General features: G+C 50.1%; 1 protein-coding gene across 1 annotated transcript in view; it reads right to left on the reverse strand.

Annotated features, from left to right (window-relative positions):
• Window positions 1–11,879, reverse strand: part of LOC140394130 (dual specificity mitogen-activated protein kinase kinase 3-like) — a 166,828-nt gene extending 154,949 nt beyond the window's left edge. Inside the window, exon 1 of the mRNA XM_072481006.1 lies at window positions 11,481–11,879. Coding sequence (XP_072337107.1) covers window positions 11,481–11,496 — 16 coding nt within the window. The 5' untranslated portion in view covers window positions 11,497–11,879. The remainder of the gene's footprint in view (window positions 1–11,480) is intronic.
• Between the last annotated feature and the right edge of the window lie 235 nt (window positions 11,880–12,114).

The following is a 12,114-nucleotide window of genomic DNA, read 5'->3' on the forward strand; positions in this document are numbered from 1 at the left end:
CCTCATTGTCCAAGGCAGGGAATTCCTCAATTTCCGCCTGTACGTCCTGCCGCACCTCTGCGTAGCCACCCTCCTTGGATATTTCCAGTGCCATCTGCAAAGCCTGACTTTTAAATTTGGCGGCCCTATACCCCCCCCCCCCCTTACTGTCTGCGGCCTCGCGACCCTCAAGGTCGACCCGCCTTCCCTGTTTGCGAACCTCACCCCGGATTGCAAACCAGTCACCACCAGGAGCAGACGGTACAGTGCCCAGGACCGGACCTTTATCAGGTCGGAGGTCCAATGGCTGCTGAGGGAAGGGGTCATCGAAGCGAGCAACAGCCCCTGGAGGGCTCAAGTAGTGGTGGTAAAGACCGGGGAGAAACATAGGATGGTCATTGACTACAGCCAGACCATCAACAGGGTTACGCAGCTGGATATACTCTCCCCCATATAGCCGACCTGGTAAACAGGATTGCGCAATACAAGGTTTTCGCCACGGTGGATCTCAAGTCTGCCTACCACCAGCTACCCCTCCGTAATGGTGACCGCCAGTACACTGCCTTCGAAGCAGATGGGCGGCTCTATCACTTTTTAAGGGTTCCCTTCGGGGTCTCGGTCTTCCAACGTGAGATGGAGCGAATGGTTGACCGGTACGGCTTACGCGCAACGTTCCCGTATCTTGACAACGTCACCATGTGCGGCCATGACCAGCAGGACCACGACACCAACCTCCGCGAAAATTTCTCCAGACCGCGAATATCCTTAATCTGACTTACAATAAGGATAAATGCGTGTTTAGCACCGACCGTCTAGCCACTCTTTTTTTTTTTATAAATATATTTTATTGAAATTTTTCGTTCACAATTTTTTCCCCTTACACATCAAACAAAGAAAATTTAACAGTACATGTAATATGATAACTACAATCTAATAAAGAGTAACTAACTAACATGGTAAACTAACCAATTAACATAAAATGAAACTTTCCCCTCCCCCCTCCCCCCTGGGTTGCTGCTGCTGGTCATCTATCTTCCCTCTAACATTCCGCTAGGTAGTCGAGGAATGGTTGCCACCTTCTGGTGAACCCTTGAGCCGATCCTCTCAGCGCAAACTTAATCTGCTCCAGTTTTATGAACCCCGCCATATCGTTTATCCAGGCCTCCAGTCCGGGGGGTTTCGCTTCCTTCCACAGGAGTAAAATCCTACGCCGGCCTACGAGGGACGCAAAGGCCACCACATCGGCCTCTTTCGCCTCCTGCACTCCCGGCTCATCCGCAACTCCAAATAAAGCTAACACCCAGCCTGGTTTGACCCGGACCTTCACCACCTTCGAAATCACTCCAGTCACTCCCCTCCAGTGCCGGGCACAACCAAAACATGTGTGTGGTTTGCCGGGCTTCCGCCGCACCTCCCACACTTGTCCTCCACTCCGAAGAACCTGCTCAACCTTGCTCCCGTTATCATAGAATTTACAGTGCAGAAGGAGGCCATTTATGTGTGCTCTATGTAGCACCTTAAATTGAATCAGGCTAAGCCTGGCACACGAGGAAGAGGAATTTACCCTGCTTAGGGCATCAGCCCACAGACCGTCCTCTATCTCCTCCCCGAGCTCTTCTTCCCACTTTCCTCTCAGTTCGCCCACCAACTCCTCCCCTTCTTCTCTCATCTCCCGGTATATCTCTGACACTTTGCCCTCCCCGACCCACACCCCCGAGAGCATTCTATCCTGGATCCCGTGTGTCGGGAGCAATGGAAATTCCCTCACCTGTTGTCTTGTGAACGCCCTCACCTGCATATACCTAAAGAAATTTCCCCGGGGCAGCTTATACTTTTCCTCCAACGCTCCCAAGCTCGCAAACGTCCCGTCTATAAATAAATCTCCCACCCTCCTAATTCCCAACTGGTGCCAGCTCTGGAATTCTCCATCCATCCTCCCTGGGGCAAACCTATGGTTGTTCCTAATTGGGGACCCCACCAGGGCTCCCAGCACAGCTCTCGGTCGCCTCCATTGCCCCCAGATATTTAATGTTGCCGCCACCACTGGGTTAGTGGTAAATTTTTTTGGTGAGAACGGTAGTGGCGCTGTCACCAGCGCCTCTAGACTCGTCCCTTTACAGGACTTTCTCTCTAGTCTTTTCCACGCCGCTCCCTCTCCCTCTATCATCCATTTACGGATCATCGCCACATTGGCGGCCCAATAGTAGTCGCCCAAATTCGGCAGCGCCAGTCCCCCTCTGTCTCTGCTACGTTGTAAGAACCCCCTCCTTACCCTCGGAACTTTTCCTGCCCACACGAAGCTCGTGATGCTCCGGTCTATTTTTTTTTTAAAGAAGGCCTTAGTGATCAGTATAGGGAGACATTGAAATACAAATAGGAACCTCGGGAGGACCATCATCTTTATTGCCTGCACTCTGCCCGCCAGTGACAGTGGCTGCATGTCCCACCTTTTGAAATCCTCTTCCATTTGTTCCACCAGTCGTGTCAGATTAAGTCTGTGTAAGGTTCCCCAGCTCCTGGCTATCTGAATCCCCAGGTATCAAAAGTTTCTTTCCACTTTCCTTAAAGGCAGGCCATCTATCCCTCTACTCTGGTCCCCAGGGTGTATCACAAAAAGTTCACTCTTCCCCATGTTAAGCCTATATCCCGAGAAATCTCCAAACTCCCTCAATATCTGCATGACCTCGGTCATCCCCCCCCCACTGGGTCCGTCACATACAACAGTAGGTCATCCGCGTAGCGTGACACTCGGTGTTCTTCTCCCCCTCTAATCACCCCTCTCCATTTTCTGGAGTCTCTCAGCGCCATGGCCAGTGGTTCAATTGCCAACACGAACAGTAATGGAGATAGCGGGCATCCCTGTCTTGTTCCCCTGTATAGTCGGAAATACTCCGATCTTTGCCGACCCGTGACCACACTTGCCGTTGGGGCCCCATAGAGGAGTTTGACCCAGCTAACAAACCTGTCCCCGAACCTCCTCAGCACCTCCCATAGATACTCCCACTCCACCCTGTCAAATGCCTTCTCTGCATCCATTGCCGCCACTATCTCTGCCTCCCCCTTTACTGGGGGGCATCATTATCACCCCCAACAGCTGTCGCACGTTGACATTTAGTTGTCTCCTCTTTACGAATCCTGTCTGGTCTTCGTGCACCACCCCCGGGACACAGTCCTCTATCCTCGATGCCAGCACCTTTGCTAGCAATTTGGCGTCTACATTTAGTAGTGAAATGGGCCTATAGGACCCGCACTGCAGCGGATCTTTATCCCGCTTCAAAATTAGTGATATCGTCGCCTCCGACATTGTCGGGGGTAGAGTCCCCCCTTCCCTGGCCTCGTTAAAAGTCCTCACCAACAGCGGGGCCAGCAGGTCCACATATTTTCTATAAAATTCCACCGGGAACCCATCTGGTCCCGGGGACTTCCCTGCCTGCATGTTCCCCAGCCCCTTGGTAACCTCGTCCACCCCAATTGGTGCCCCCAGGCCTTCCACCTCCTGCTCCTCCACCCTCGGGAACCTTAATTGGTCCAGAAACTGCCGCATCTCCTCTGGTGGTCAGAAGGTCGAACTCCGTCTGGAGTCGTCGTCTCTCCCTGTACAGTCCCTCCTCCGGGGTCTCCGCAAATTCTTTGTCCACCCTTAAGATCTCCCCCAGTAATCTTTCCCTTTCCTTGGCCTCTGTTTTCCCTTTGTGGGCCCTGATGGAGATCAGCTCTCCTCTGACCACCGCCTTCAGTGCTTCCCATACCACTCCCACTCGGACCTCCCCGTCGTCATTGGCCTCCAGGTATCTCTCAATACATCCCCGCACTCTTCCACAGACTCCCTCATCCGCCAACAATCCCACATCTAATCGCCAGAGTGCACGCTGCTCCCTCTCCTCTCCTAGTTCCAGGTCCACCCAATGTGGGGCATGATCCGAGATAGCTATGGCTGAATACTCAGTTTCTTCCACCCTCGAGATCAACGACCTTCCCAAAACAAAATAAATCTATCCGGGAGTACACCTTATGAACATGGGAGAAGAAGGAGAACACCCTGGCCTTCGGTCTAAGAAATCGCCATGGGTCCACTCCCCCCATTTGGTCCATAAACCCCTTAAGCACCTTGGCCGCTGCCGGCCTTCTTCCGGTCTTAGATCTGGATCTATCTAACCCTGGGTCCAACACGGTGTTGAAGTCTCCCCCCATTATCAAGTTTCCTACCTCCAGGTCCGGTATACGTCCCAGCATCCGCTTCATGAATCCCGCATCATCCCAATTCGGGGCATATACGTTAACCAACACGACCTCCATTCCCTCCAGCCTGCCACTCACCATCACATATCTGCCTCCACTATCTGCTACAATGCTCCTAGCTTCGAATGATACCCGTTTCCCCACCAGTATGGCCACCCCTCTATTCTTTGCATCCAGCCCTGAATGGAACACCTATCCCACCCGTCCTTTCCTTAACCTAACTTGGTCCGCCACCTTCAGGTGCGTCTCCTGGAGCATAGCCATGTCTGCCCTCAGTCCTTTCAAGTGCGTGAACACTCGGGCCCTTTTAATCGGTCCATTTAGGCCTCTCACGTTCCACGTGATCAGCCGCACTAGGGGGCTACCTGCCCCCTTTCCGTGTCGACTAGCCATCACCCTCTCTAGGCCAGTCCCATGTCCCGATTCCGCGCTCCCACTCGTTCCCCAGGTGGCGCATTCCAGCCCCGACCACCCTTTCTTTAGCCAGTTCCTCGTTGATTTCAGCAACAGCCACCCAGTTATCCTCTCCCCCCCCCCCCCCCACTAGATCCCCATCTAACGTGATTGCTCCCCCCATATTACTTCCGCAAGTCAGCTGACTTCAACTGACCCCGGCTTCTCCTGCTCACTCCTTGACCCCCCCCCCCCGTGTGGGGAACTCCCATCTACCTTGCGCCTATCTTCCCGCCATCATCTTTCTGGCGCGGGAACAAGGACAGTAGGCTCCATATTCTCTGTAGCTGTCCCGCCCCTTGTGGCGCAGCTCCCTCTCCCACCCCACTCCCATTCCTCATCCTCCGCCTATGTCTCTTCTTTTCCCCCCCCCCCCCCCCCCACCGGCGCCCACATTTCTTAGTGTCCCCCCCCTTCCCAATTTACATCTCTATATACAGCGACAGTGACATTTCCCTCTAATATCTGTCCCTCAGTTCCGATCCAATTTCTCGTCTTTAATAAAGGTCCATGCTTCTTCCGCCGTTTCGAAGTAGTGATGTCTCTCCTGGTACGTGACCCATAGTCGCGCTGGCTGCAGCATCCCGAACTTCACCTTCTTCTTGTGTAACACCTCCTTGGCTCAATTAAAACTCGCCTTCCTTCTCGCCACCTCCGCACTCCAATCCTGGTACACCCGTACCACCGCATTCTCCCATCTACTACTCCGTACCTTTTTGGCACATCTCAGAACCACTTCTCTATCATTAAAGCGGTGAAATCGCACGATTGTCGCCCTAGGTGGTTCTCCCGCCTTTGGTCTCCTCGCAGGGACCCGATGAGCCCCCTCCACTTCTAAGGGGCCCGAAGGGGCCTCAGCTCCCATCAGCGAGCTTAGCATAGTGCTCACGTAAGCCCCGCAGTCCGCTCCTTCCACTCCCTCAGGGAGACCCAGGATCCGAAGGTTCTTCCTTCGTGCTCTGTTTTCTAGGGCCTCAATCCTTTCAATGCACTTTTTGTGGAGCGCCTCGTGCGTCTGTGTTTTGACCACCAGGCCCAGGATCTCGTCTTCATTATCCATCACCTTCTGCTCCACCACGCGGAGCTCTGTCTCCTGGGTCCTTTGTGCCTCCTTAAGACCCTCAATTGCCTGTAGCATCGGGGTCAGCACCTCCTTCTTAAGTAGCTCCACACACCGTCTTAAGAATTCGTCTTGATCGGGCCCCCATGTCGCCTGGGCTTTCTCCTCCGCCATTTTGCTTCTTTTTCCCTCCTGTCCCTATCGTCGAGGATTCTTCGCGATGTAGCCGCCGCCGTCGATATTTTTCTCTTTCGTTTGGTGGGGGGGGGGGGGGGGGGGGGGAAGACTCCCTATTAACTCACCCCACACCGGGTTGCGTCGTGAAAAAATTCCCCGTTGGGGCTCTTAAAAGAGCCCGAAGGTCCGTTTGAGCTGGAGCCGCCGAAACGTGCGGCTTAGCTGGGCATCGCCGCAACCGGAAGTCCCGTCTAGCCATTCTAGGCTACGTAGTGCGAAGTGGAGTCATAGGCCCCGACCCTGAACGCATGCGTCCCCTCATGGAATTCCCCCTCCCTCACTGCCCCAAGGCGCTGCCTCGGCTTCTTCAGCTATTATGCACAGTGGGTCCCCAATTACACAGACAAGGCTCGACCCCTGATCCAGTCCACAACCTTCCCCCTGTCGACGGAGGCCCGCCAGGCCTTCTGCCGCATCAAAGTAGACTTTGCAAAAGCCACGATGCGCACCATCGACAAGTCCCTCCCCTTCCAGGTCAAGAGCGATGCGTCCGACACAGCTCTGGCGGCCACCCTCAACCAAGCGGGCAGGCCCGTGGCTTTCTTCTCCCGCACTCTCCATTCTTCCGAAATACTCCACTCCTCGGTCGAAAAGGAGGCCCAGGCCATAGTAGAAGCTGTGCGACACTGGAGGCATTACCTGGCCGACAGGAGATTCACTCTCCTCACGGACCAACGGTCGGTTGCTTTCATGTTCGACAATGCACAGCGGGGCAAGATCTTGTGGTAATACCAGGTATTGCGGTACCTGAGAGGTGGATGGCCATTGGCTAGACCCAGGAGTCTACCATTGGCTGATGCACATATACTCCGCCTCTCAGGGCGGAGCTAAGAACCGATGCCGTCCCAGCAGCCTTCACTTTCTGTATCGAAGCTGCTGGGGAACAGTTCTAGCAAATTAAAGCCTATTAGTTATGACTCACCTTGTCTCGAGAGTAATTGATTGCGCATCAGACAGCATCTCGGACAGTGCAGTATTTCTTCAATACTGTACTGAGGTGTCTACCTAAATTCTGTGCTCAGGTTTCTGGAAGGAGAATTGAACCAGCAACCTTCTGACTCAGGAGGTGAGAGTAGGACCACTGAGCCACGGCTGCCAAAGCAACGTCAAAGACTGAATAAGATTATTGCTACTCATCTGGGCGATCCCAGTGTCTCACAATTCTTCCCATTCCTCTCTAGCAAATTCATTCTAGGCACTCCTATTTTCTGATACAAAAAGAGCAAGGGAATGAAAATAATCCAGAGCCCCAGCGCCTGATCAGTGCTACTGAGAATTGCACGTGCCTGAATATTGGATAACAAAATGTACAATTAGCTATGGTGTTGTCACAATGGAATAGCTTTGTAACTCACTCCATGGGCTCAAACATAAATACTGGCACCTGCAATGAGGTATTAAAGGGTGGACAGCATCCATAAAATCAGGAGGCCTGCAGGAAAGGAAGGAGGTAAAATTGTGTCAAGGAACTTCAAGTTAACATATGAGAGATTGTGCTTTAAATATCATCTTTTGAGAGGTGAAGGTGCATTCAGTAATGCAAAGTTGTGTTCCTTCATGCATAGATGTGATACACCATCTTACACAGTTACATAGGGACCAAGATGTCAAAATAATTCAACACAGTTGGAGAAGAGTTATCAAACTGGTTTTCTGCTTTATTTAGCTCTTGATCTTCACCCTCCTCTCCACCCCATTTTGCAACACAAGGAGGGTGGCGTGGAGATCACGTTTTACCTGTTGTTTTGATCATATCCCCCCTCCACTAAAGATACTCTGTTGCCACGACTCCAGCATCTACTTGGGATGACACAATTGAAATTGGGAATTCACCCGAGGATGAAAAGTGGGTATGTAAGGAGGGTGATGGTGGGAGAAATTGCAGGTACACCACATTGTATTACCACACAGAGGCATTGCGTACCACACAACAGTTCCAGGATGGTGTGGAGTTGAAAGTGCAAAAGTGATTAAGTCAGCATCTTGACAAGCACCAACTGTTTTTACAGTGCAGAGTTGTAAAAACAGGCACTTGACCTCCTACAAGAAAAACCATGTGGCATCATAGGACAGGAATTTTCATTACTCATCAAAGCATGACTTAAACCAAAATTTAACTACTCATCATTGTGTCAGCTTCATTTGAAAAAGTAAAAGCAACTCAACACTGAACGTTCATTGATTAAACATAGGTATTGGGCATGTAGATGTTCCAGTCGCCAATCCATTGATACGGTAATATTTACTCAAAACCAACCAGGCTGTAAGATATTGTGCCACACCAACTACGGTTTTCTATCCTCTGGTTTTCCTGTAACAATCTCATTTTAATACTGAATGGGTAAGGACCTAAAGCACAAAACTATCCCGAATACAGCACCAAGTGGTGCATTCACTCAGGTTGGTCTTAGGGTAGTGCAGTAGGCCTTGCTCTTCTGAAGTTGGAGTTAAAATTGTATTTATTTAGCACCTTTCACGCCCTCAGGAAACCCCAAGGTGCTTCACAGCCAACAAAGTACTCATTGATATAATGCAGACAGCATGGAAGCCAATTTGCACACAACAAAGTCCCATAAGTAGCATTGCTGCCTCATGGCGCTGAGGACCTGGGTTCAATCTTGGCCGCGGGTCACTGTCAGTGTGGAGTTTGCACATTCTCCCTGTGTCTGCGTGGGTCTCACCCCAATAACCCAAAAAGATGTGCAGGGTAGGTGAATTGGCCACGCTAAATTGCCCCTTAATTGGAAAAAAAAGAATTGGGTTCCATAAGGGTGGCGATACATCACACCTCAGAGCAGACTCCAACTCTGATATACCGGACCAGGGTGGGGGCATATGGAGGTGTTGCTGAGCTTTGGTGCTTGCTCCTGACAATGGACCAAGACATGTTATCCCCAGCACTAATGACAACACATTAATGAGAATATACCAGCCTTCCATACTTAATTTCTTACACAATAAACTAATTTCTTCCATAATAATCTAATATTTTGCTCACTGGCTCTCAAAAGTGCATTAGTAAAGGAATAAATAATATAAAGAAACACACAGGTCGAACACAAACCTCTTTGGCGTATTTGCATCTGCTCTGTTCAGCAACAATTCATTCTACTCTTATTAAAAACAAGTGTGAATGCCCCCTAACTGGCCACTTTATTTCATTCATAGAAATAGAAAGGGGGGTTGAATTATCGAGAATTAGTATTTCCAGCAGAAACCAAACAAAAGAATGCTCAGCTGTAGAGGTTTTATTTGTGGGTATTGTTCATTATGGGCTTACATTTGAAAAGGTCAGACTGTATATATCTGCATGCTGCACTGCAAGTGACAAAAAGCTGCTGTATGAATCACATCCACACGTAACAAGTCTTACAAGGAAATCTGCTGCTCTTAAAAAATCATCTACATCTTAGATTTTAATGTCCACTGATACTAATCCAATCAGATAACTAGTCAACAGGAAACCTTCTGAACGTTCAATCATGTTGAGTCTGTGGGTATCATTCTGTAACTACGACTACAACCATGCATTGGCCATGAGTCACTCCACCCATTCAGGAATATTACACTGACTCAGCCCACTGCTGACTCACAGCCATGACTACAGTACATCCACACAAAACAGCAAGCAGCAACAGGAAATAAACTGATTTGTAAGTGATTTTAAAGTGATTTCCTATTGAAAGACATTGCCTCTCTCCCCCTCCCCCCGTAACCAATGTTAGGGACAGTGGTAAGGATGTTCAGGTTTTATAAATAATATATCGAATAAGGTTTTATAAATAATATATAGAATAAAGTTATGCTTTCTTTTTCACTATTCCAGCTTACTTCGCTGTATAATCATATAATCCCTACAATGCAAGAGGCCATTCAGCCCATCAATTCTGCACCGAACCTGCAAAAAGGGCCTACCTAAGCCCACTCTCCAGAGCTATCCCTGTAACCCCACCTAACCTTACATGAAGGAGCAATTTAACATGGCCAATCCACCTAACCTGCATATTTAACATGCACAGTTCCTCTATGCAAGTCCCTTCTTGCATTTAAAAAAAAAACTTTGTGCAGATGAATACCGATGCCTATTACCTCCTACTGATTTTACACATCAAATAATCCTGTGTCACAGACTAAAAATTAAAACCCTTTTACATGTGTAACATAGGTGTGAAAATTAATGCCGGATTAGAGCGCACATGTATATTTTTTATTTTCCTTTTTCGCATTTTCTACCACATTTACACCCACCAACAATAAGCAATAATCAAAACAAATATGGCAATCCCCATATCAATAACAACGATCCCATCCTCCCATCATCCCACCAAACATTAGCCCGCATGTTCACACAAACAAATGACAAAAAGGAATTAAGGATCACCCATAGTCACCATTAACACACAATGCCCCCCTCCCAACCACACGTCCCAACTAATGTTCAATGTTATCCACTTCTTGAAAGTGCATAATGAATAATGCCCATGAATTGTAGAACCCCTCCATCCTTCCCCTCAGTTGAAACTTAACCTTTTCAAGAGTCGAATTCCAACAGATCCCCCACCACGCCAGGGCACAGGGTGGAGAGGATGCTCTCCAACCTATCAGGATCCACCTTCGGGCGATCAACGAGGCGATGGCTACAACATCTGCCACCGCACCAGTTTCCAACGCTGGCTGGTCCGACACCCCAAATATGGCCTCCCGGGGGTCCAGTTTCACGTGCACCACTTTAGAAATTACCCTAAAAACCTCCTTCCGGTAATCCTCTAGCTTTGGACAGGACCAAAACACACGAACGTGATTAGCAGGGCCCCCCTCCGCAACGTTCACACACATCTTCTACTCCTTCAAAGAATCGGCTCAGCCTCGCCCTCGTGAGGTGTGCTTGGTATACCACCTTCAGCTGTATCAACCCCAACCTCGCGCACGAGGTGGAGGCATTCACTCTCCGGAGCATCTCACACCAGAACCCCTCCTCCATATCCTCTCCCAACTCTTCCTCCCGCTTTGCTTTGATCCCTTCCAGTGATGCCTTCTCTTCCAAAGTCGTTCTGTAAACCACTGACACTACCCTCTTCTCCAGTCCCCGTCGTCAGCACCTCCTCCAGCAATGTGGATGCCAGCTCCACCGGGAAGCTCTGTATCTCCTTTCTGGCAAAATCTCAAACCTGCATGTATCTAAACATTTCCCCCTGCTCCAGCCCATACTTCGCTTCCAGCTGCGCACAAGTATATATAACACACATATCACAGACAACATACAAATGCGTTTAAAATGATGAATTGGTGAATACACATACACAGAAGCAGTTTTAATGATGGATCGGTGAAAAGAAAGCAGTTTAGAAAACAAGGATGAAAGAGGAAGAGGGCAAAAATAATTGAAGATAATGTTAAAGTGCAAAATATATGAAAAGCATATAATGAGAAACAAACGTGAAATTGAGTCAATTAATAAATATCGTGCAATTGAGCCAATGCCAGACAATGAACCTCAGATCATTGCACTCACCTTTGGAAAGAGACATGATGGATGGATGGATGTTGGAGATTGTTCAACAAATCCAGATAATGCAAAAGTTCATGGGTGCGTGTTTTTCCCCCGTGACGCCCGCTCACAGTCAGTCAGGCAGCCTCAGTGAGGAGGGGGAGGTCTGATTGCATTCAGCTCGGATTCACTGAGGAAGCTGCAGCTCCCACTTGGCTCTGCCAGTCTGGGATGTCCAGGCTAAGAATGGAGAGGCGAGGGCAAAAAGCTCCCCGCTTAAGACAGCCGCGGGGCTGATTTCATAATGCGGGGGGGGGGCTGGAAATTAAATGACTGAGGCGCAAACAGGCGCTCCCACTCCAACTTTCCGCTGGAAACTAGTTTTAAATTCCTCTCATCTTCGGCCCTCCCTGGCAGGGGGAGGGAGCGCGCGCGCCGCCGGCCCCGCCCCTTCGGTCTGATTGACGGCCTACGGCAGCCAATCACCCCCTCCGCTCCCAGGCCGTTCGCCAATCCCTGCCGAGCCCTGTCCCTCCGTCCTGATGGACGGCGCTCCGCACCAATCGGAAGACGGCATTTTGCACGGTTGCGGGACCAATCCCATGCCGGGTGGGTGGTGGCGGTTGCTGCGGCGCGCGCTCCGCTTCAGCCGTTGCTG

Source organism: Scyliorhinus torazame, chromosome 17 (assembly GCF_047496885.1).
Source record: "Scyliorhinus torazame isolate Kashiwa2021f chromosome 17, sScyTor2.1, whole genome shotgun sequence".
Taxonomy (NCBI): Eukaryota; Metazoa; Chordata; class Chondrichthyes; order Carcharhiniformes; family Scyliorhinidae; genus Scyliorhinus; species Scyliorhinus torazame.